The sequence below is a fragment of the Manis pentadactyla genome, chromosome 16, assembly GCF_030020395.1.
Source record: "Manis pentadactyla isolate mManPen7 chromosome 16, mManPen7.hap1, whole genome shotgun sequence".
NCBI classification, from domain to species: Eukaryota; Metazoa; Chordata; class Mammalia; order Pholidota; family Manidae; genus Manis; species Manis pentadactyla.
The window spans coordinates 10,322,284-10,347,361 of NC_080034.1; the positions used below are offsets into that span (position 1 = coordinate 10,322,284).

At 35.4% G+C, this 25,078-nt stretch overlaps 1 protein-coding gene across 3 annotated transcripts in view; it reads right to left on the reverse strand.

Annotated features, from left to right (window-relative positions):
• The window catches only part of ADGRB3 (adhesion G protein-coupled receptor B3), a 669,309-nt gene that overhangs the window by 137,391 nt on the left and 506,840 nt on the right, over positions 1-25,078 (reverse strand). For all 3 annotated transcript variants that reach the window (XM_036916256.2, XM_036916253.2, XM_036916255.2), the window contains 3 exons: positions 10,077-10,203; positions 8,375-8,478; positions 4,442-4,544 (listed from right to left, as the gene is read on the reverse strand). In XM_036916256.2, coding sequence (XP_036772151.2) covers positions 4,442-4,544; positions 8,375-8,478; positions 10,077-10,203 — 334 coding nt within the window. The remainder of the gene's footprint in view (positions 1-4,441; positions 4,545-8,374; positions 8,479-10,076; positions 10,204-25,078) is intronic.

Here is a 25,078-nt window from a genome sequence, read left to right on the forward strand (position 1 = left end):
ATGCATCACTCAATTAAAGACATTCAAATTCAATATTTTATTTTTTAAAAATACAATTCAGATAACATGGAAATATCTTTCACTAGAATGACCACAGCCTTCTTGTTTGGCCCATCTTTACTAATTTACTAATTAACAAAAACATAGCACTTTATAAAAGGTAAATAGCACAAGATGAAGTAAGAAAACTCTAGAGTATGTGACTTTAAACAAGTTCTTCAATACAGAGAATTTCTGTATTTTTTTGCAAGACTGAATTAAAAGACATGGCCCTTTAAATAATTCAATGGTCCATCCATAAAAAAACAAAAGATAAATTTCTCCTAAACAGTGCTAAAGAAATGTTAGCCCACCTAAAATAATTTGGAAACCTCTGTCAATGAGGACTTTTGGTAGGTCTCTTAGGACTAAAGTTAGTGTCTAACCTTGTCTTCTCACATTTTTCAAAATGTTTACCTTAACTTTCAGGATGTCTTTTTAGGATGTCTATAATACATTTTTGTAACATTTGGTATTCTCAGTGTGATACTATATATGTGCCAGTAAATTTAACCTTAAATTCCAGAAGCTGTCCAGGAATGTACAGAAGAGCAGGGTGGCCCAGTGGCCTTATATATGAAAGGACCAAACTCCAGAGGTGGCAACTCCAAGGCCCTCTGTTCTGCAGAGATCTTCTCACAATCAAAACTTTATTCACTATTAAACTGAGTATAAAAGGTTGGTCTTTACTGATGAACTAGTGTCTGGTTAATGATTATGTTGGCTGTATTAATAAGTTCCCTTTGGTGAAAATAAAGGATAGAGGATATGTGGATTAGTTAATATAATTAAACCCTCTTACTCTTGAACGGACTGTACGAAAGATCCCACTGAGGCTTATCCCTATACCTCTTAGAGATGGACCCTGCATTTGTATCCCCAATCGTTCTTTGTCCAGACATTGGGTTAACACTGCAAATTTCTAGAGCGGCCATCATTATCAAACCAAAACCAAACAATAATGACAATAACAAAACAAGAGTTTATCAAAGTCAGCTTCCATCAATTAAAAAGAATGCTAAGAAATCTTTATTATCATAAATCATCTTGAAGTCTTTTAGAAAGAAGCATATATACTTTTTGTAGTTAAGAAAACCAGTCTCTGAATATATCTGTTTCCAAAATAATCTTTGCTTTCTGCAAAACAGTAGGACCAAAAATAGTCTACACAGCTCAATAAAAAAAAAACAAAACATTTGCATACTCTAAGATAAAAGGAAACACTTTAAAAATAAACAACATCTGAGAGGTACATGAACATCCTGGTTGAAATTATAAATGCACAGAGATCAAAGGGCAATGGTACTTTTACAAAAAAGCTCAAAATATAATAATGTGAGCTAAAATTAAGTTTTATAACAGAATTTTAAGAAGAGATATAAGAAATTACACTTGATTTCTTACTCTGATGCCAGCAATTGAACCTACAGTTTAAAGGTTTGAAAAGGTCATACTCTAAACAATGGATTATTTCAGCTTGTTTCTATCCCAACTCAAAACACAGTGGCGATACTCAGTAGTAAAATAATCGAGTCAATTATATTTCAATAAGCAATTCAGAGAAAGACCCCAAGTACACTAATATCAAAACTATTCTGGACATCATCACCAAATACATTTCACACAGACTAGCCACGACAGCGCTCAGAGGCAGTACCAGATAATTGTGCATCACAACGTTCCTTCACATGTTTCCATTTTCCCAAATGGGGAAATACTAAAACATCAGTCACAACTTACCAGGGAAGCCAGATAGAAATCTGATCAATTACAAAATGTCCACAGCAGCCATGGGGGCCTATGCAAACCTAAATAAAATACTATAGCCACTGATCAATATTTTACCTTTTTTAAAATACTTTCCTGGAGTTTGTATAGATCATAAATTTTATACAAATGACACATTTCTCACTTTTCCTTTTTCTTTCTCTTACAATTTTTTTAGGAATCACTAATTCCAAATACAGTCAAGCAGGTATAGCTTTTCACATAGTGCTATTTTACTGATAAAATGTAGTGGCTCAATTTAATTCAAGTCACACATCTATCATAATAAATATATGATTATTGTCCTTGGAAACTTGATATTGTTGAGAGTGACTAGCAATAAAATCTCAGTGTTTTATATTTGTCCTTCCTAGTCACTCTGTAGTGAATTGTCCTAGGCTTGCAAGATCATCTACTCAGAACTAGCAAAGCAAAATCAACATAGCATAAGAAAAAAACACAATAATTTCTCATTTTCTTCATCATCAACACCACCTACTACCCACTTTTCCCAACAAGCATCAATCAATAGCAGCAAAAATTTGCATCATCTATCTGGAGCAGAACCACTATGGTCCCACAACTACATGGAATCTATTCTGCAGTTAATTATCTGAAAAGAAACCAAAAGACATTGGTTTTTGTTTGGTTTGGTTTTTAAACTAACTCCATGCCAGCCATTCTTTGTAATCAGACATGAAAAATAAAACTAGACTCATCTTATCTTGCCTTCGATGTCCATAATATTTGCAGTTATCAAAAAGACATTTTCATGAAAACACAAGGACATTGAAAACTTGGGAAAACCAAAATGTGCAAGAAGAATGTAATTTCTCGAGACTATTTTAGTTTCTGAGTATTATTACCACTTAGATCTACATGTTAGGGTAGTCACTGGCTGTGTGTAGCCATTCAGCACTTGAAGTGCGGCCAGTGTGACCTGAGATGCATTGTGCAGATAAAATACACAGCAGATTTTGAAAATTTAATAAAAAGCATTACATTAACATTTCAAAACTTTATATGTTAAAATGGTCATCTCTTGAAAATATTTAGGTAAATACATTGTTAAGATTAATTTCACTTGTTTCTTTTCACTTTTACAATGTGGGTGTACTAAAATATAGTTATATATGTGGCTTACATTATACATCTATTGGACAAAAACAATTGAGACCATAACCACTGTACTATGTAGTAAACCCTGGGGAAAATTCTATTATTCTGCCATTTGATTCAGAAAATGTCAAAACTTGGCCACACAGCATGGAACAGTTTTAGAGGCATATTTCTTTCTGAAGATAGTGCAGTTTTCCGTAGCCTAACGAGGGGTTATAACTCAAGAGTGTCCGGAGCAATGGCAGGAAGGGAGGCTTTGGTGGAAAGAAACTAAACTACGGCTCAAGCTAACTCTAGCTTGATTCTTCTGGTTCCCAGACCCAGTACATTCCTACCCCAGAGGGAAGCTCTCCTTCTCCTCCTGCAGCTTCAAGGACAAATAACTGCAGAATTGTGAGCAGTTATTAACAAATAAACGAGCATTTCTAAGGAGTCTGAAGCCCTGCCCAAGAAGTGAACAGCTGAACAGCGGGAAGGGCGACTCGGTTCCTTAGGGCGCCCGGTCCCACCTTCCCCCCTTCATCTCGGTGTCCTTCCCCCTCTTCCCTTCTCCTTTCCAGCTTGCTCCTGCGCCTGCCTCACTTTCTCCTCTTAGTCATTCTGGGCATTTCTTTCTCCTCTACTAATGCCAGGTGGCATCTCCCTTCCCCTTTGGCCTTTTGTCCGTTCTTCCTCTGTTTTTCCTTTTTTCATGTATTTCTTTTAGAATTTTATGTTAACTACTCTTAAAATGAACCTGAAACATACTTCAATAAACTTTATATCCACTCACCTGTTTTATAAAGAAGAAAAGACAGAGAAAGACATGGGGAAAAAAATAAACATTTAAATACATGAAAGCGCTTTTTACTTCTACAGGGCATTTTCGTGGGCTGTGGCTCTTTTTGTTTTGTCATTCAGGGCTCACACCACCTCTGCCTTGGGCCTCCGCCTGGCCTGGGCAATACGGTCCAGGAAGAAATGTTCATCAGAAGCACTTAAGCAGCTTGCCAGGCCCTACCCAGATTCAAAATCAGCATCTTTAAGAAAGGCATAAAGCCTATGGTTGCTTTCACCTAATATACTCTTCATTTATTGCCTATAGTCAACTTTTGGGTGGATTTTCAAGATCTAAGTTGCATTTGTAAGCAATTTATAGTAGACTTTCAGGAATCAGTATGTTAATAAACTAGACCAAAACACAGGCAATTTTCTTACAATTAGGATAGTAAATCAAAGTTTGTGCTTTTGATGTTCCAAGGCTTTGAACTCATGTAGCTTTGATATAATGTTTAACAAACATATTTTTACTATTATAAACAGATTCACAATCCCCAGCTAATTAAGCCAAGGGAATGAGTTTCTGCTCTGGAGTGGCAATACTTTTACTCAGAAACCAGTAAAATAATTTTGTTTTCAAAAACAGTTTTGTCAGAAGCTCCCCATTTTATCTAGAATAATTGTTTTGATTATCAACAGCCAACTTTATGTCAAAACATAAATACACAAAGAGAATCAGAATAATTACCAGTCATACCTTATTATGAGTCTGAGTCTGACCAACCAGTATGAGGATGTTGGATGAGATGATAGACAGGCAGAAGTTAATCAGGATTATGGACCTCTCAGAGCGTATATACCTAGCCAGGGAGAGAAAGAGTATCCAACTTTAAAATTCAATGGAAAGATAAAGAATTCTTTATTATGCAAATTGGTGTAATTCTTCCAGAAAAACACTAAAATACAGCCTTTACAAAAACATGAAAACAGTGTTTTTAAAGTAGAGATTATTCTTAGAGACCCAATTTTGCAGTGGCATGGCATATCCAAGAGTCCTTTAGAATTATTTTTTTTATTTGGATATTAGTGTGGACAACAACATAGCATTTCCAACAGAGCCTACACTGCACACCTGTCATTATCAGTATATATGTATACATACACACATATAATTTTTTGGAAACTATCAATTAGTATAACTACCTTTACATATATGTGTGTATATACTATACTAAATATTATCATATAAATCAATCAATAGAAATTCAGAACGAAAAGGAAAAGCCCAACCCAGATTTTGAAGTTATCCCCTTATTAACTAGACAAAGAGTCACTGATTTCAGGGAATCATGAACTTTCAATGAGTATTTCAACCACGCAAGTATTTTTATGTAGTCAGGCTGCTACTCTTTATATTTTTCCTTTCCTTAAATAACTGCTCCCCAAAAAGAAGAAAACGAATCCTTTTCTCTAAAAACGAATCCATTGCACAAATGATAATTCACTATTAGGCTGGAAAATTACTTGGCATCTGCCATATTTTACCTTTATGAAGAAATGTTTATATACAGTCTGTTATATAATTTTTAAGTGCATCAAAGATATAAGCCATGGAGAAAACTGCTCAGAATCAAATGTTCTACCAGCTGTTTACCCTGGAAGGATAACAGCTATTTCGCTTTACTGTACCCTATGGTAAATCACTGAGTGGCAGGAACAAAAGCTACGCTTGTACTCGCTGTGTGTTCGAGACTGTTCAGTTTGTATCAGAGCATGGAATCACTTTCCACAGCAGGCATGGGCTTTCCTGCTCAGTGTTAGATGGGGGCGCCAGAGATCTAGAGGCACTCTTTGGAAGATAAAAAAAATCCATCAAAGTTCTTTCTTTCTCTCTGTCTTTGAGTCAAATTTAGGCAGAAACATTATATTCCACCATATATTTCAGAAGAGGAAGCAGAACAAAAACAGGGGTAACAATAAAATACAAAAGGCAATTTGTTAATGTAAAAGAAGTTTCTTTTCTTCACAAAGCAAACCCAAAGGGACTAACTTAGGTTGATTCTCAATAGCAGAAGGCCTGGAGTTGTTTAACCTTGTCCCTGCATCATCAGTACCTAAAAATATAATAAACCACCCACAGGCATGCTGAAGACATTATCCAATATTAAGTTTTTCTTTTTTTGTGAATGTAGGTGTAACATTGAAAGTTGAAGGGTTGCACAAAATTGACCCTTTGTATGATGTTAATGGCTTCCATGATAGCCCAAGCACACAGATGACGTTATTAAAAGGGCTTCTGTGAGATCATTTGTCTTGTAAATAGGACAATTATGGTAATAAGAGACCTAGACAGACCACCCTGGGAAGTCTGCAGATGTTTCCATTTCCATTAATATTGAGTCAGTATCATTGCCTTAAAAATTGTTGTGTCTCAACCTTCAAAACTTTTTATTAATGTGTTTCTTTAAAAACTTGTGAATGCACCATTTCAATACACAGATTAAAAGGACATGTTCAGTTGCTCTTTAACATAGTATTTCTACAGAACGTATTGTTAAGAGAACATAACTTAGTAAGTTAATTTTTTGATGAATACTTTTTAATGAACTACATGAGACACCAACACATTTCAAAATAGTACATTATACATAAAATAATTCAGATGTTTGTACATTTTACAAATCATTAAACAACAAAAAATTATTAACTTTTTAATTAGAAAAAAAAGGCAGTAGGAGCCTAACATGAGTATTACCATAATGTTACAAGATAAATTTAATGTTTATAAAACATATTGAATTTGTCATGCTTTGATTAGAGTAATAACTTATAAATCTTGAAACATCTATCAAATTATAAATATTACTACAGTTCTTCTATTTGTAGACAAGGAGTTGATGGCCACTAACTGCTAGAAGTCCAAATTTAGGTTGTTTCTTGGTAGTGTCGTCTATACTCAATTTCCTGTCAAGTTTTGATAGGTCCTTTCAGGTATCTTTGTAATTCTTAGAAAACTATTGTTAATAAGGGTTTTTTCTGGATTGAATGGATTAAATAAAACTTTATTATGCATTAATTAATCTTGTACTTCTTTGGTAAGTTTTATGTATCATTTATAGCAGTAGTGTTTGCTGTTAGTATTAGCCATACATACTGATGGATAAAGAGAAAGTGGAATGGATCCCTGAATCGTAAGTGCTGGGAAATGGAACTTAGTTCTAAATACTTCAGTGAGTATGAATTATGATTACCTAGTATTCTGGTCCTTAATTTTCCCTCTTCCTCATTTTCTGAGATATGCCATGCAAGCAATTATAGGAGAGAAAGCTGTCTTTTCTCCAGCTTTTGTCCATCTTATTCTTGTATTACCAGGACAGTGTCCTGCTTGACTGAGCCCTGAACCCTGGATTCTATTGCCTATGATGCCAGGCCTAGAAGAAGCATTTCTTTATTTCATGGTATTGGCTATGGTATTATTTATAAGATTGTCTCACTTTGTGTTCACTACCAGATAACTCCTTCACAGGAGGGCAGAATCTCTATTACATACCTATGCCAATGGACCAGGAATGTGTACATGACTTATTTTTGTATGAAGCATGAAAATTTTAATATCTTTGAAAATTCAGTATACTGAACAATTAATTATTGTCCACAAAAGAGTAAAAAAATACAATGGAGAACAATGATTTTTTTTGAAGAATGTTAAATCAAATGACCTTTCCTTATTAAATTATAATTAATTTTTCAATTAGAGTTTTTTTATCTTAAGTAAAATACAAGGACTGGATACTTTTGCAGTTTTAATATTGTAAACATTCAGGAAATAATGCATATGTATTTATCAATATAACTTCTTAGAGCAATTTTTAAATGATCAAAATGGTATAAAAATGTTTAAGATTAAAAATTTTTTTAATTCATTAGGGAGTTTCGCTTTCTGTTTATTTACTGTTTGTCAATAGGTGAGTAGACATAATAAACTTCACAGAAGTAATTTTTATTTATAAAATAAGAAAACCTTAGAGAAACACTAAATTTTCATGTAATAACAAGCAGGTGGAATATCAAATATTGAAGACTACATTTTTCAGTAACTTCCCCTTGTACATGTATTTTTCTGACTTCTTTTAGCAATTGGTCAAAATCTGACAGATTGGAAACATTCAACCAAGAGGCCTTTTCTAGAGTGCTGTAGTATTATGTTAGTACATTAACATTATAGAATATTTTACTTATTGTTTGGGACACACTAAAAGCATAAAAATCTGGAGACCATATTTCTATAATGGAGAAATTAATTTGACTGTACCAGTTAAACTCTCAAGCTCAACAGCAATTCAGATAAACAGAAACCACACATAGACTAAATTGGGTAAAAGAGTACCATGCTTAGGGGTGAGCAACCTGTTGAAGGCTACTATCATTTGAATTGGCAAGAGAAGTGAGCATGTATTTTGTTTACTTCTCATTATAGGCAAATACAGAAAATAAAATTAGGTGAACACTTTATTATCATTATTATTTATTATGGAGCTCATTTATTATAGCTCAAACCCAGCATTTATAACTCTGTTCTAAAAATATTTCTTTCAATAAATTAAGAGAGACATATAATCGTTATCATTTTCCCTGATTTAACTCTGAATAACAGAGCATTCCGTTTCAAGTATATTAATTGATTACTTACCTCCATAATGCTGCATAGACAACTGCTAGGGTGATCAAGGCCAAGCATGAAAGGCCACTGCCTACTATCAGGGTAACTGATGGTGTACCAGAGGATTCCATGATCTGTAAATTAAACAACAAAAGAATAAATAAAAGAAAGAAAGAGATAATTCTATAATAAATTAAGTAACTTCCAAACTCAGTAAAACTATCCTAACATGCAAAAATAGCCAATATAATTGCCGTAGTTACAAGATTATTGCCCAGAAGCTACTCTATTCACATAATCTCAACCTCTAAATGACTAATTCTAGCTCCTCTCTGCCACTGTGAATAAAGGCCTTAGAGTTTTAAATACTTGACTCTGGAACACTATGGAACACTACAATGGCTTTCTAAAATAAATAAATGAAACTACAGGGTGGTCAACAGTCACATGTTAAATTTTGTCTGGTTGAAATTTGAAACAGCATTTATTTTTCTTCAACTAACTACAATTCAGGATATTTCACAATATGTTTTTTTTGGAAAAATTCACTTTGTTCCTCCCATTTGCAACTCATTATGTGAACCCAAATCTGGTACCTAGATATTGAAAATTTTTCAAACTTTTTCACTTTTGACAACTTTATTCTAAGTCAAGTAGTCTCTCATTTAATTTCACTTGCTTGGCCTCTAAGGATAGATAAGAAAATCCATTTTCAAAGGCAAGACCTTGGAATGTATTTTGTATTTTTTTTCTATGAACAAAACATGCAGAGATAATTTTCACAATGCCAGTATCAGTCCCTAAATACATGACCTTGAAAAATAAGCCTTATATCTTGTAATACATATGTAAAGATTATAAGTAGTCACTTACTTGAGAGGTTTCTTTCCTTACACACTAATATAATACAAACTAATGAAATCTATGGTTTTTTGTATTTTTAATACTGGAACTTTGAAGAAATACATTCTAAGATCAAGTGTGTTTCAAACCTTAGGTATGCACATTAAATTAGGTATTTTTTTGTCATCAAAATAAGAAAGAAGAGTGATTCATACTTAGGCCAAATGTAGACAGAAAGTCCATTTACCTTAATAATTTTCAGTATTTCAATTTCTGAAATAATTTTTCAAAATACATTTGATGAAGACATTTTTCTTTTGGTTTATAAAGCTATTTCATAAACTAGTTTTCTAAACCTATATACTTTTAAGGGATCATTTTACAGTTTCTGACAATCCATGCTTTCATGAAAACTTCATTTGATTTTTAAAAAATAAATATCCAAGGACACCCCCAGAAAACCTGTACTGAAAATATCCAATGCAGACAGGCAATGTGTTTGGCTAGAGTGTCTGGGGTCTTCCTTCTATGACCAGCCAATATGCTCACAAAACCCCCAGAACAGCTTTCCACTGCTAAAATAAAGGTTAAGTTGGCAATTATTTTTATTTGAAAGTTTGCAGCATATTAGTAATATGACTGGAGTACATCCTCAAAACTACACTGCAGAAATTTCAAGTTAGAAGACATAAAATTGAGTAGAATTTAGTTATAGCCCATCAGCTAGAATTCATTTCATCAAGCTACTGTAGCTAAGGAGGAAAGAACCCAGTTTTAACCATTCTGCAACAATTTCAATTTCCCGATTTAAAATGCAGTTCCCTGGAGAAACACTCGCCACAATGTCCCTGCCTTTGCATTAAAGCCGTGTTTTCCCTTTGTTACTTACTATTTCTCTAGGTTGCTGAGCCAAAATGGCGAAGGTAGAGAGACGATCACATAAGCATTTCGTATGGGATGCATCGGTAAGCACAGTTTTACATCCCTGGGTGGACCACGTTCCCAAAGACTCGTTCCTGCAAAGGAGGGGGTGGGGGGGAAGATAGGGATAAATACGCCTGACGGCCAATTCCGTAAAGAAGAAAATGCAGTTTAATTGAGAGACTCGTCTACTGTAATTCCCGTACAGGAAAAAAATTCTACTTGTTGTTGAACAGGACGTAATTTAGACGCATCTCCAGTAATGCAAAGCGAGTGTTTGCAAAGAGCAAGCCCGCGGCGGTGCGGCGTGCAGAGCGCTGTCCAGCGCAGGAGGTGCTGAAACCGGGACTAGCTCCGTCCAGCCCCCTGCGAGGACCAGCGGCGGCGGCGGTGGCGGCTCGAGCAGCAGCCAGAGCGGTGGCAGCCGCTTCCGATGTTCATCGGATCATTTCAAACACTCAGAGTGCAAAGAGGCTTTTCACATTTTCACACCAGTTCTGATTCCTGTCCCGTGTTTTTGGACAGGAAATGCTGCCTTTTAAAATGCGGATTTCTCTGAAAAGCCTGCCTAAAAGGTTATACAGCTTGGGTTGGGTGATAGGATCCTCTCCGCGGCTGGTTAGGGATTTTTCCTCCCTTTAGAATTAGCTGCTGTGAAAATTTCACCCTGGAAACGGGAAGCAGCTGCAGCGGCATCAGCTGGTTCCGACTCTCACTGCCTCTGCCTGGTATCCAGGGGAGGGGTGGGTTTCAGGCATAAGCTTCCCACCTCACACTTCACTCTGCCCGACGCACCACTGAAGCCCTTGACATTTCTTCCCCTGACCCGCCTCTTTGCTCTGGGCAGAAGCGTTAAGCTAGCCCTAAGTCTGCCGGAACATTTACAGGAATAACCCCACCCCAAAGTCCAATAGGAAGGAGGAAACAGGGCTTGCTTCAATTTTTTCTTTGGTGTAGCCATTCAAAATTCTAAGCATATGGTTTATTTCCCACCCCAGCAGAACAATAAAAATGGTATCAACCTACGCTTTCTTAGTGGGGAGGGTGGAGGGGGGTGAGAACCCTTCCACCCCCGGCTGAACTACTCTACAGGAAGAGGAAAAGAAGGGGAAAAAAAAGCTACAGAGTTTAACCAATCAACTTTATTATCATTACACGTGTTATACACTGAATGCGCCAATTATCACTTCCCCTCCTCCAAGCATGGAAACTCTCCAACTAGCAAACCTGTGCATGTATGTGTTTAAATCTCAAACCAAGTTACTCTTGTTGTTAAAAATTACTCTAAAATTCAGGGAGGAAAACGCAAGGCTTGATGTTAATTTTGAATGGTACTTTTGATTTCACCTACTCCATCTCTGAATGCCTAAAGCTATTGGGTTAAATATGCATGCAGTCTTATTTCTGAGAGATTTCAATGAGGAAGGCTCCTCTTTGACAGTTGGACTTGCAAGTTGAGCAACAAAATATAAATCACACTATCTCTTTTTGGTATCTAGAAGCATATCCTTTTAATATTTATTATTTGATATAATTAATATTCATGCTCAAATTATTCTTAATTACAAATTCTTTTAAGAAGGAATACACTATATGTGGTGTGAGCTACATAAAAATTATAGTTAAGTTCATCCAAATGCTTCTAATTATTAGCCAATTCAAAATTTGGTAGTTCTCTTTCCTTGTGATGTCATACCATAATGCCAAATTTAAAAAAAATCAGTTATACCTTCAACCAACTGCAACAGTATTAAATTCCAATTCTACCTAACCATAACTGCACTTCAATTTATTTCATTAGATGTCTGTCTCTTATCTTCTTCTGACAAACAGTTAAGGCCAAATGAAAAACATTCATCTTAGCTGATTAAAGTTTAAAGAAGAAAGATATACTTAAGAAAATCAGACATGTTTTTAAACATAGCATCTGCATTATTCATTCTAGACGGCAGCTTTAATGCAGCATTTGTACTTTGAAGATGGAGTCCAATACATACACTTTTCACATTATGTGGCTATGACCAATAACCAATTCAAAATCTTAACAAGGAGAAACAATTTACAGTAAATAACTCATATGAGACAAAGCTATATATTTATATCCAAGTAGTAAAATTTTGTTTGCTCAAGAAAATATTAGCGTCGCTAAACTTTGGCTGTCAGATATAAAGTCTATGTTGGATATAATGATGCTAGACTCTAAAGATCATGTAAATTTTATATGACATCTTTAGAAAAGTAGGTCAATTTATTTTACTTTGTACCATGATTGCATTGCTGACCTGGCCCAGCCCCAGGCAAATCTGGGAAGTGACATTGGTCTCCATGTTTCAGTCTTTTGCTACATCCAAGCGTGCGATGCTTCTGATATCCCTGGGCTCCTTTTCATGTGTACGTTCATGAGGCTACAGGACCTCTGTCCTTACCTTTCTTTAAATTATTATCCCCTTTTTTACTTTATCTGATTAAATGAATGGATAATAATATAAGTGACAGAATAGTTTGGTATGCTATTCACAGTTTAAAACAAGAAATAAACACACACACACACACACACACACACACACACACACACACACACACACACAATACATCTAATGGGAGAATACCAGAATTGGGCGCAGATAAGTAGGAGAGAAGATCTTGAAAGGTGAGGGGTGTCTGCTTGTGGTCACTGTCAAGAGTTGAGTAATAAGTGTGATGCCAGTCTGATGCTAAATTTTATCTTTTTCTATAAAACTTCTTGATATTTTAAAACCATATAAAACTCTTATACATTAGTTTTTTGAGTCACTAGTATACATGTCAATATTATTATAAAACCTATAGTATGTGTCACCTACATTTTCAAACATTCCATAGCCTATTTCTACTGTACAAAATTCTTTGAAAGTATGGTACACAAGTCTCATTGACTTCAGGGAGCCTTTGTAAAGCAAACTGATATGTGATAGAACTAATGTGAAGCAAAACAGCTTCCCCAGTCTGCAGAGAACAAGGTTTTTAAATGTGGATTATTCTAGCAGTCACATTATTCTTTCAACATCATAGTTTTTCATGCTATGATTAATGGTATATCTGTGAATTATTCTCAGTTACTAAGTTTAGGTTGTCATCAATAGAGCAAGCAAATACAATGAAATATGAATAAACATTAAAAATACAACTGATGAAGTGAACACAGAATGATGATACAGATGTACACATGACATTGAAATCCCATATTTTCTTTTTGGGGCATTAACATTTTTTTCAAATAGTTTTCAAAAATAACTAGGCCAGCAGAAATTCCATACAAAGTACATTCTTTGTTGGTGACACCTACATTCACCCACGTTAGCTGCTAGCTGTCATCTGTACCCCTGCTCCTTCTTCCTGTTATTAGGCTGGTTAAGGAAGAAAAGTCTGACTGCCCAAGTAATCCTAAGTACACACTCACAGGGACAGAATTCTGTGAAAATGTAAGTCACATAATCGATTGTGTCCCAGCTTAATATTTATTTGAGGATGCTCCCCAATTTCCTATAAGTCTACACGGGTTTGTTTTGGATCTGAGCATACTGTTGGGTTCCAGAGCTTTAAGTAATAGAGCATGTGACTTTGCTATTTAAGATTAAAGGAAAAATTATCTGTTCATTCAATGAAAAGCTGTTGAGTAAAAACCGAGAGCAAAAAGTTAAAGTGACACATTTCAAAACTGTTTTGAGAAATCAAACTTTTATCTTTTGAAATACCAGTAATAACCAGACATTCCACTTGAATCAGTCTTTTATAAAACTGTCTATTCTGCTTCCTCATAAATCAGTGTGTAAAGTATTTACCGCGAGTGAGTTATACATTTTAGGAGATTTATTTTCTCTTAAGATACTAATGGTCTATTTATTCGAAATCAAAATAGCTACAACAGCAATTAAAAGAGATTGCACGGTATTTCTGAGTACAGTGTCCTTACAATATATGTATGTACCGAGAGTAATTGCTTCCCAATCATAAGTCATTAATTGCTAAGAATTAGACAAATCTATATTTTTAATGCATGTTACACCCAAATAAATGATATATACGGCTTGGTGTAAATTATCCTCATAACAGAGAAAATTTTGGAGTACAGATGAGAAGTGTTCTCAGTTTTGAGTAGAAACAGCCTTTGAGGGGTAATTTCTACTTTTTAGGACATTGCAAATACCAAGAACACTGCGGCAACTTTTACTATGTCAAAACACAGTGAATTATAAAATTAGAAAGTTTTGCCAAAGTAACCTGAGTGACCACCCAGCCCACTGGTTTTCAATACTTACATTAAACTAACCTAGAGACCTTTAAAAATTAAATATTTGGTTAGGTCCTGGGCATTATTCTTTTTCTAATGCTCCCTGGATGAGTCTAGTGTGCAGCCAGGGTTGAGAATCACTGATCTGTCCCAATCAGCTTTATAGATAAAGGAAGTGCAGAACAGCTAATTTAGGAAACCTGTTTTAAGTCACAGAGTGAGAAGAAAAGCTGGGTTTCTCATTTCCAGACTAGAGATTTTTAATGCTAAATTTTAATTGTAATCTGTTTTAAAACAGAATGTAACTAGCATGTCCTCTGAAGTTATAAGAAGTTCTGAATGTCTTGCCTATTTACACTTGCAAACTAGTGCCATCATTTTAACAAAGTATGAGTTATCAGTGGATGAAGTTGGCTAAAGACAGATTGTCATACTCTATGGTTTACCTCCTATTTTTTAGAGTGATATATCCTATGACATGTTAAAGAAAAAAATATTGATTTTATAAAAATTGTTCATGACATAAAGCATCTCCCATCTCTTAAGTGGGATCATTTACAGTTTGGGGTGATACAGAAATTTAAATTCCTAATTCTGAAAAGATGATAATGGGTAAAAATTATGTTCTTTTTTCCTTCTAAAAATGATGTCCTCTGTATGTTGAGTCAATAGAAGACTGTGATTCAAAGTTACTCTTACATCAATCATCATGTCATCTGTATACAGCATTACAAACTACTGTGTATATGTAAGTGTGTATTTTATACACACACACATACATATGTATTAGATAAATAACTACAAAAAGAATAGCACCAACATAAAGCATATATTCTTCATTCACTGGAATGAAATTTAGAAGCGGTACTTTGCTATCACCAGGAAAAACATTTACTAACCTATTACCCTAGGCCTGGAATTGATGGTGTCCCCTCCACAGCATAATATCAGATTTCCAGCTTGTTACCCAAAATTAAGTAAGTTCCAGGAATACTCTACACTTAGATCTTCCCCACACACCTCTGTGACTATTACTGCTTTCCACCCAACACTAGAATATTAGTTGACGAACTCATCTCACTTTCTTCATTAATAAAATGAACATTCTCCATGCCACACTAGAATATTAGTGCTCTTGAGAACTGTATCTTGCTTGACTTTGAATTTCTGACATACTGTTTCCCACTTAGTAGAGACTTAATAATAAATGTTTGCTCAGTTACTTTATTATTTACATTTGAAGGGATGGCTTTTTCTACTGCTGGATCAGGCAGGCTCTTAGCTTTATTTCATTTGCTCTCCTTCAGCATACAGTGGAAATGCAATCTGAAAAGTATCAGTAGATTTTAATGGGCTCTTCTATTTGCTTCTGGTCTTCAAACATCATTTGATGATAAACTCTAAAAGACCAGCATCCTGTAGTGATTATGTTCCATCCAGCAACAAGGCCTGAGTCTTCACTAACCAGTCAGTAAGTATTTCATGAGTGCTTTACAAATGCCAGATAAAAAGGAAGACATATTTAAAAAATTACTATAGTTTCTTTCTTAGAGAAACTGACAATCTAGTTGGGAAGACTATACAAAATCCAAGAACATGTTTTCTTTTATTAGTTCTATGAGTTACTCCAGAAAATGCTATTATTTGTACACTTTTAAGCCACCCTCACCTCTTACCTGCAAAAATCTCATCACTGGGCTCCTTGTTTCGATTCTTGTCACCTACTCAGAAGTGCAATTTCAACACAGCAGCCAGAGAGGCCCTGTTGACACATATGTCAACATGCATCAGGCTGTTCAAACTTCTGTCAGTGGAGTGGTTCTTCTGACCTCACCTGGAGTAAAAACCCAAGCCCTTACAATGAACTGCCAGGACCCAAACAATCCGGTCTATCATTGCTTCTCTACCTTCATCTCCTGACACACTAGCCTTTGCCCATAATTTCCAGTCACAATGAACTCCTTGCTGTTTCACCTTGGTGTTTGTGCTGGAAATTTCCATGGCCCAGAGTGCACTTCTCAAAGATATTCACATTGTGTATTCCCTCACATCATGTAGGTCTCTGCCCTTTTGTCACTGCACCAGAGATACTGTCACTGACTATCCATGTGAAAGTAACTCCGCACCTGTAATGGGCTAGAAATGGGCACACATAATATATAACTCTTCTCATCAAGAGGTGGAGTTTATTTCCTTGTCCTTTGAATCTTGGTAAGCCTTCTGACTTGATTTGGTCAGAAGAATGCATTGAAAGTGATGTATGACTTATGAGTGTGGACCTCAAGAGATCTTACAGTTTTGATTCGCATAATTATGAAATTCTGCTGCCACACAAGGTAGACAGCCTAGCGTCATTGACGATGAGAGACGAGCACCAACTATCAGACCCGTGAGTGTGCACATCTCAGATCGACCAGCTACAGGTCACACAGTCAGATGAATGTCACCTGATCAGTGCCACCAGGTGGAACCAGGAGAAGAACCAACCGGCTGAACTCAACTCAATAGCTAACCCATAGAACTGTGAGCAAATAAAATGATCATTGTTTTAAGTCACTAAGATTTGAGGTACTTTGTTATTCAATAATTGATACACTATCCAAGAACTTCCCACATGTACTCTGCTCTTACCCTGATCTATTGCTGTCTGTAGCATTTACCACATCAGATACATTATATATATATTTTTTAAATTCATTTTTTGACTGTCTTTGCTTACTAGAATGTAAGCTTCATGAAGAGGATAGGGATGTTGTTATATTCACTCAAGTATTCCCAATTCCCAAAACGGTTTTAGACACATAGTAGATCCTCAATAAATATTGAATGAATACTTGGTGTAGCTTTTGACCTGGATAGTCAAACTTTCCTGAATCATTAATTCATTTGTTCACTTAACAAATATTTATTCAGTATCTAATATGAAGCAGACACTGTGCTAGGTTGCATTTTATGGACATACTAGATTTCCACTTTGCCTTTTTGGAGCTTAAAAGTTTTAACAGAAATTACCTTGGGGGTGTAGTATCACTGCCTCTTTGTATATATAAAATACACATTACAACCAAGAATATGTTCCTCATGAGGGTCACTGAACATCATTTACAAGAAGAGTAGCATCAGATTTTTTGCCAGTAATATTTTTCATTTATTTATTTATTTACTTTTTAAATTGAGCTAAGAGCACAAAATGAGATCCACCCTCTAAACAAATTTTTAAATACACAATACAGTATTGACTATAGGCACAGTGTTGTACAGCAGATCTCTAGAACTTATTCATCTTGAATAACTGAAATTCAATACCTATTAATCAGAAACTCCCCATTTCTCCTTTCCTCTGCCCCTGACAACCACTGTTCCAAAAGTATAGGCAACAAAAGCAAAAATAGCTAAGTGGACTGCATCCAACTAGAAAGCCTCTTCACAGCAAGTAAACATAAACCAGAGTGAAACGACAGCCTATTGAATGGGAGAAAATACTTGCAAACCATATATCTGATGAAAGGGCTACTATCCCAGATATATAAGGAACTCCTACAACTCAACAGCAAAAAACAAAAAATCCTATTAAAAAGTGGGCAAGTATTTTTTGTTGTTGTTCTTTAAATTGGAAATAAGAGTAGAAAGGAATATGAAAAAGAATAACATTAAGGAAGCCAATTTACTGGGTTATAAATATGTATAAATATCTTCACCATGATTTACTAATAAAGGTTAAAATATGCTAGCTGCCATAATTAATTAGTCAATAGGCAAATAATAATCACACTAATGAAACTAACAGCTAACACTGAGTATCTGCTCAAAGTTGGGTGCTGTGATAGATACTTTAAATACATTTTCTAAAAAATCCTAAAATAAAATATCAGGGTAGGTACTATTATTTTCCCAGATAGGAAAACGGAAGCAAATGAAACTAATGCCTCTATCTAGGATCCTGAGGACTGCAGAGGTAAGAGTGCCCGGAGTGGGGAGTTGCCTGGATAAATTAATCTGTGTAATATCTGTGTAAACCCTGGGCTTCCAATCATTGTTTCATTACATGTGTAAAAGAAACAAATGGGGCCCAGAGATTGCATCTTTCCGAAGGCCATCCAGTTGGTAAAGGGCTATCCCAGAAATTGAGCCAAAATCGACGTGACTTCAAAGCAGATTCTTTTTTCTTATTCTCTCAGTGAGGTAGACACCATGAGAGAGCACAGCCAGAATTAGGAACATACAGGGAGTGGGCTCAGAATGGTGACAGTATTTTTGAAATTAAAATCTCACAGAAAGTAAGTGGGAAGGACTTTGGGAAAAAGCGATTGGTCAAAGGTTAAATGCTTAAGAGAATAAAAAGACGCAGCACCGAGGCATGGAGGAGGACACCAAGAACCTTCGAGAAAATTATTTTAGTAGAGGGCTCAGACAGAAACTAGATTTCCTCAAGTTCAAAAAGGAACCCTGTGATATCAAAGACTGCAGCAACAGCAAGAAGATGATGCCATGCGAGTCAGCATAGAAAAATAAAATTTTTGTCAATTACGTTTTTACTTTGAGATAGGAATAAATCAAACACCTTCCCATGGAGACCTAAACTGTGCCCAGAGGAAGAGATTCAGGCAGGATGCAGCAGTGTTGAGACAGAAGCTCCACAAGTTGATTCAGAGTATTCATAAGGGTGTTGATATTAGAAAGAAGAGGAAAAGAAATCTCCTCTGATACTGTGAAGGAAAAGCATTATTTCTTTCAATAAAATGGAAGGACACTCAAGACTAAAGTTTGTTTTATATTAGTTTAAGCCTTTTTTCTTCAGAAAATCTCCAGAAATTTGTTTACACCATTAAAAAAAAGGAAGAGCAGAATATCACATGGGCAGAGAAAAGAGACAGCTTGGTAGGATATGGGAATAGAATTTTGAATGGAACCGAAGAGGACTAATATAATATAGGTTTGTTAATTGATAAACTATATATAGCATGTCTAATAAAATTGCAAAATATACTTTACTTGTACATGTAACTAGATTAAGAAAGATGTCCAAAGTTATTCTTGGGGTAGGTAAGAGTAAGTCCTAAAATTTTTTCTCTCATTTCTTTTCGAAAGGTTTAAAAATGCCTTGAACACTGTTAATCTCAAATCACAAAATAAGAAATAAGTCATTCTATTTGGATATTTCCTCCCTCAAAAAAAAAACTGTTTATCTGGGCTAGTAACTAATATTTACTCTGATAAAATTTGCAATAGCTGAAACCCACAACCCCAGAAAAAGGAGAATTATTAAAATAAACTAGAGCAAATTTAAACATATGTTACTTTCCATCCTAGTTCTCAGATAATCTGGACACAAAGCCAATCTTGGGATGTGGCCATACCACGTACAATCTATAAAAATTTATAAAACAATATGCATCCAAGATCTCACCAATTTAAAATTAATGTGTACATTTTCTGATTCTAATGGATTTTGTTTCATATTCCTTTTGTAAAGGATTAACCAATTGTGTAAAATACACCCAGAAAAAAAAGACTGGAAGTATATTTGGTAAAATAATGAACAGGAGCTGGTTCTTTGTACTGAATTATGAATTGTGAGTATTATTTTTGCTCCTTTACATTTTTGTACATTTGCATTTTCCACATGACTATATTATTTCTGCAATCAGAAAATATTTCCTTTGAGATTCAGAAAGGAAATTATATTAAATAATATCAGTAACATGATTAGCAGAGCATCAATTGTTTGATAGCCTTTATTTATAGGAAATTTATATTTCTTAAGTACTTGTGTAACTTGAACCAAAATAGGCTCCTGATCAGAAAATGAAAGGAGATAACATTAAGAAAAATCTGTTTACCTTACAAAATGTATATGTATTTATATGTGATTAAGGAATATAAGAGAGCTCCAATTTCAAATGGATTCACCAAGTCTTTTATTATTGGATATCAAAAGTCATCGTGTAGCACATGAATATTTTCCCTTAAACTATGGCACCATTACGGCACTTGAATTACACTAATAATGGTTGGGTTCATAGACTGGTGTTCATTTTTATTACTTTGACTATGTACCAAGGGAGTAATCTTATGTAATGTTTTGCTAAAGTTATATAAATAATCTATCCAGATTTATGGTGATAAGGCTTTGCAAATTGATATTTAACCACTGACCCAGAATGGTTATCTTTAAGCTTTATTATTTTGTAGAAGACTCAGTAAAAAGAGACCTTATAAGAGAGCACATAGTTCTAGGCCTGCAAGTGAAGGTCAACTGAAAATTTAAACTATGTATCTTTGGAAGAGATTATGAGAATTGTGGATTCTTCTATAGTTCTTATCACCCCTAAGTCAAATAAACATACTGTCAAACATTATCTACGAGAAATATTTTGTAAAACATTGTAAAAGGTACATCTCTGATTCACAACAGTCTTCTACAGGCCAAAACCCTGGTACAAAATTTTTCAACGGCAGGATCACTGAGTAAGCATCTTAGGCAGCTATTTCTGTTACACAAGGACCTTCCCCAGCCCCAATCCATTTGAAATTATAATTTGGCCGTAAACTGACCCAGTCATGCTTTTGGCACTGAGTCACAGGTTAGCCACTTCTCCAAGTAAAAAACATGAGCACTTGCCCGCCATGTTAACCCACATTGGAAAAACAGTTCTCAACAATTCTAAAACTGAGACATCAATTAGAGACTGAAGTTTAATTCACTCAAAATGCTGATACTTTATTTCTATGATAAAGTAGGAACATGTGATTTTGATATTAGAATTGTTAGTTTCAAGGAAAGAAATTTCATATCTTCAGTTAATCATACTTCAAAAAATATGATTCATCATTGCCTATATAGAAAATGTAAAAATGAGGGATCATTGGACATTTATGTAGTTTAAATGGCTCTTTAGATGACATGATATTCTTAGAACTCTGAGAAAGGAGCCCTGAGTGTTGGGCGAATGTTTCTCTGCTCACTTCCCCAGAGTATTATGTGCAATTTGTGAACCTGGATATTAGTAGAGGAAATGGAATAGAGGACTGGAATAGCAGAACAAAGTATTACTATGTACAAATGGAAGTGAAACAAAGTGGTCTGTATATGAAAAATTGCATTCAATTAAAACACAAATGAAGAAAATAATCTATTCACATCAATGAAGTGATTCACAGTCATGTATTTATTCAATTAATACACTAATTTTGCACCACCCCCAATATCACTCATTTGAATTCTTGAATTCTTTAAGATCTAACCAATGTCCTAGCACTGCAGTGTTTAAAGTGAAAATCCTCACTCAATAAAAGCCGAACTGCAAACATTTTTTACCTACTTGATGACAGAGATAAATACATGTACCATATCAAGCTTTGTAATAATGGCTTCAGTAAATATTCAATAAAAATTTCTTTTCATCTGTTTTTCCTATAATTAAAATTGCACTTTGAATTTGTGACTAGTTTCAGAAGAGCTTGCCAATTTTTCTTTTACATCATCTATAGAATCTGTGTGAAAATAAATATCTTTATTGTGCCTACAGTTTGTTGTTTTGTCTTGCTTTGTTTTTAAGTCATAGATACAGCAATGGGAAACTTGGCTTCTGATTTCAGCTGCATGACCAACAGAGTTCTGTTTTCCAGAGGAAACTCCTAGCCTAACTTGGGACTCAGTGTCCTCATTTATAAAATTAGACAATTGCATGTTCTACCTATCTTACAGGGATATGTATTGACAAAACTCAAGATGATGGATAGCCTCTTCAATGATTATTTAATGGTTATATGAGCCAGGCATTATTAATAGGAATGAAATTTTTCTAAAAGTTAAAAGTTCTGTACAAATACAATATATTATCGTGATGATCACATGTTCCACTTTATTGACAAGAAAACAATTTTGCAGGGGGCAAGTGACATGAACAAAATTATCCATCAAACGCTGTCTATTTCATAGAGGCACAGTAACATTTTCAGGCTTAAGAGGGTAATACCAGAGTCCCAGTTTGGAAGACCCAAAGTTAAAAGAAAGGCAATTAGTGTCTTCCATGAAGAAGAAAAGACATGGTATGTGTTGATTTCTGACATGAAGTGCTGTTACTATAAAGAGTTTAGGAACTGGAAACAGAACCCCAGATTAGCTAATCTCTTTGGGTTCACATAGCCACCTACCAACAGCTAAATCACATATTGTTTTTAAGTCACAGATGGCTAGTGCAGTATCAAGAGAAAAATTATATACCACCAAGGAAGGAATCCACATCACATCCTGACATGAAATGCTAAGATGTAACCTATTTCCTAAACACTGTAATTGACAAGAAATTACCAATGGAAACCTCCCATTCAGTGTACTTTCTTTAGAAATTATGACTATTTAAAATAAATGCCCTGAGAAGTATAGTCAAGAGTAACAACATATGAAATTACAAAAATGTCATGATTTCTACAAAAGGTAATTTAAAAATAAAGATCTCTTTGGTAGGAGGCCATAAACTACTCACCCATTCACAAAACAAAAAGATGTTAGGTAAGAGAAGGGAGAGTGGCTACTACTGCTGAGAAGGGTTCACAGAGAAAGCATTGTTCTAAGACTCTAGGACATCTCATAGTAGCCGCCTGGCCAGTCATTTGCCAAGCTATCCACTCTGGACTCCATGAAACTTGAACGGGGAAGCGATAAAAAAGCAATGGACAGCTGTCTTAACTCCTCAACGACAGCGCTTGTGGAAAAGATGCTAAAAAGGCAGAAACATCTTCAAATGAACTATGTATCATGGCTTTTTTGAAGTTCAATCCCTGATGATGCTTAATGCTTAAGTTGATTCTTAAATTTTGAGAAAAATTGAAAGGACAGTATTCTCCTATGAATTTATAGGTACATAAAAATGAGGCTTTTTAGATACCTTAAAATACTGACGTTCCTAATTTGAAGAACATGAAATTTTGCTTTAACCTCAGGCATTTGTAAATTTGTATAAAATGTTTTAGTGCCTTTTTTTCGCTGGGCATGGTACTAGGCATTGGGATTCAAGGATTAAAAGATAAACATAGTCCCTACATTCAAGTCTAATGGGGAGACCAAGGTACAGTTTGTCCATCCCCACCTTTAAGAAAATCCCCAAACCTGTAACAATTAGAAACTGTAGGTTATGGTTACTGCCTTGTGACAAAGGGGGAGAAGTACATGAGTCCACTTCCCAAAACCCTGGCACTAAAGAAATGTCACTGTATTTAAATAAATACGCATTCTGTCTTCCCAGCATGCTGCTGCTCTTCTGTTACTATGGCGTCTTAGTACGTTAATAAGGGAAGCAGTGAAAATTCACGGTTGAAGGACAACCCTCAATCCTCCACGGCGTAATTAACATTTTAATGGGCAGTCAAGGCCTTTCCTGTTTTGGACCTCAACCTTGTGTCTCCAGAGTGGATCTCAATCTGTTGAGCTCAGAGAATGAGGTGATTCAGTCTTAGTAAGATTTTAAACAAAAGTAGATCATATAGTCTAGTGTTTCAGCTCAATGATACCTCTCTTTTCTTTCTTAGCAGAGCTGATATACATTCAAATGTGCCATATCAGAGACCAACAGCTAGTTTCCAGCTCTGGTTTCTTTATTAGCACATACAAAAACTGAGCCCACAGCACACATTCCAAGAGTGGATAGTTTTTAGTAAGTGACCGACTAATTACAATTTCCCCACCTTTGCAAGGTACAGTGGGGTAACTGCTATTTGGGGACACAATCATTTGCAGGGGAAACATTGGGAAATGCTTGTAATTTAATTATTTGCAAATTAAACTCTGCCTAATACACCAAAGGCACTAAACTTCTGCATTGGAGACAAGTTTGAAGGTCATTAAAAAGCTATTTGTTTTGAGGTTTCAGAAAGTAAAGTACCTTAAAAAAATATTCTAATGGATAGTAAAACACTTTTATTCCCAGACAAAATCTTTCAAAAACATAAAAAACCAATCTCCTTATTTTCATTACTTGGCAAAAGGAAAAAAAAAACTGTCATGAGAAAAATTCCTGTGGGAAAGTTTCAAGCATCTTAAAAATGAGGCTTATAATAGAAAAGCCTTCTCTCTCATAATTAATACAGCATCCCTAATATAAAACCCGGGCTTCTCCTGTCTTCATATCTCATTTCTGATGCTGTCGACCCATTACTATAATGTACATTGACAGGTACAGCACAATATATGCTATATTATTTTCATTATTAGGTAAAGACTGTAGAATTGTAGGGAATTTTGGCATTTCTTGGTGACAAGAAAGCATAGCTCCAGCGCTCTCTAAAGATGAGAACATTAACAACTGTGCGGCAAATAGAAGTTTTGCCCAGAATTTCCAGAATGTCCTGTCTGGCTTTAGTTATTTACATACCAATGGATGTTTATCACGTCAGAGCCTCCAGGTCCATCCAGGGCAAGAAGGGGAGAGAAAAGGGCCATTCTCTCTGCCCCTTCGTTCCTGGTATGTAATTGGTCTGGTTGGTTGTCAGTCACCAGGGAGCTGCCCATGGAGTTCCTCCCAGAAGGGGCGGGAGCAGGGAGACAGCAGGTACCCCAGCTGGAGGAGACCGTGCAGGGCCTGGCTAGCAAACCCAAGTGGGCAGTGAAAATAAGCCCCTTTAACCCAGCCTACCCTTCCCCTTTCTTACTTCAGTTTGACCAGATTCATAGGAAATTTATCCTAGGTGGGGAATCTCCC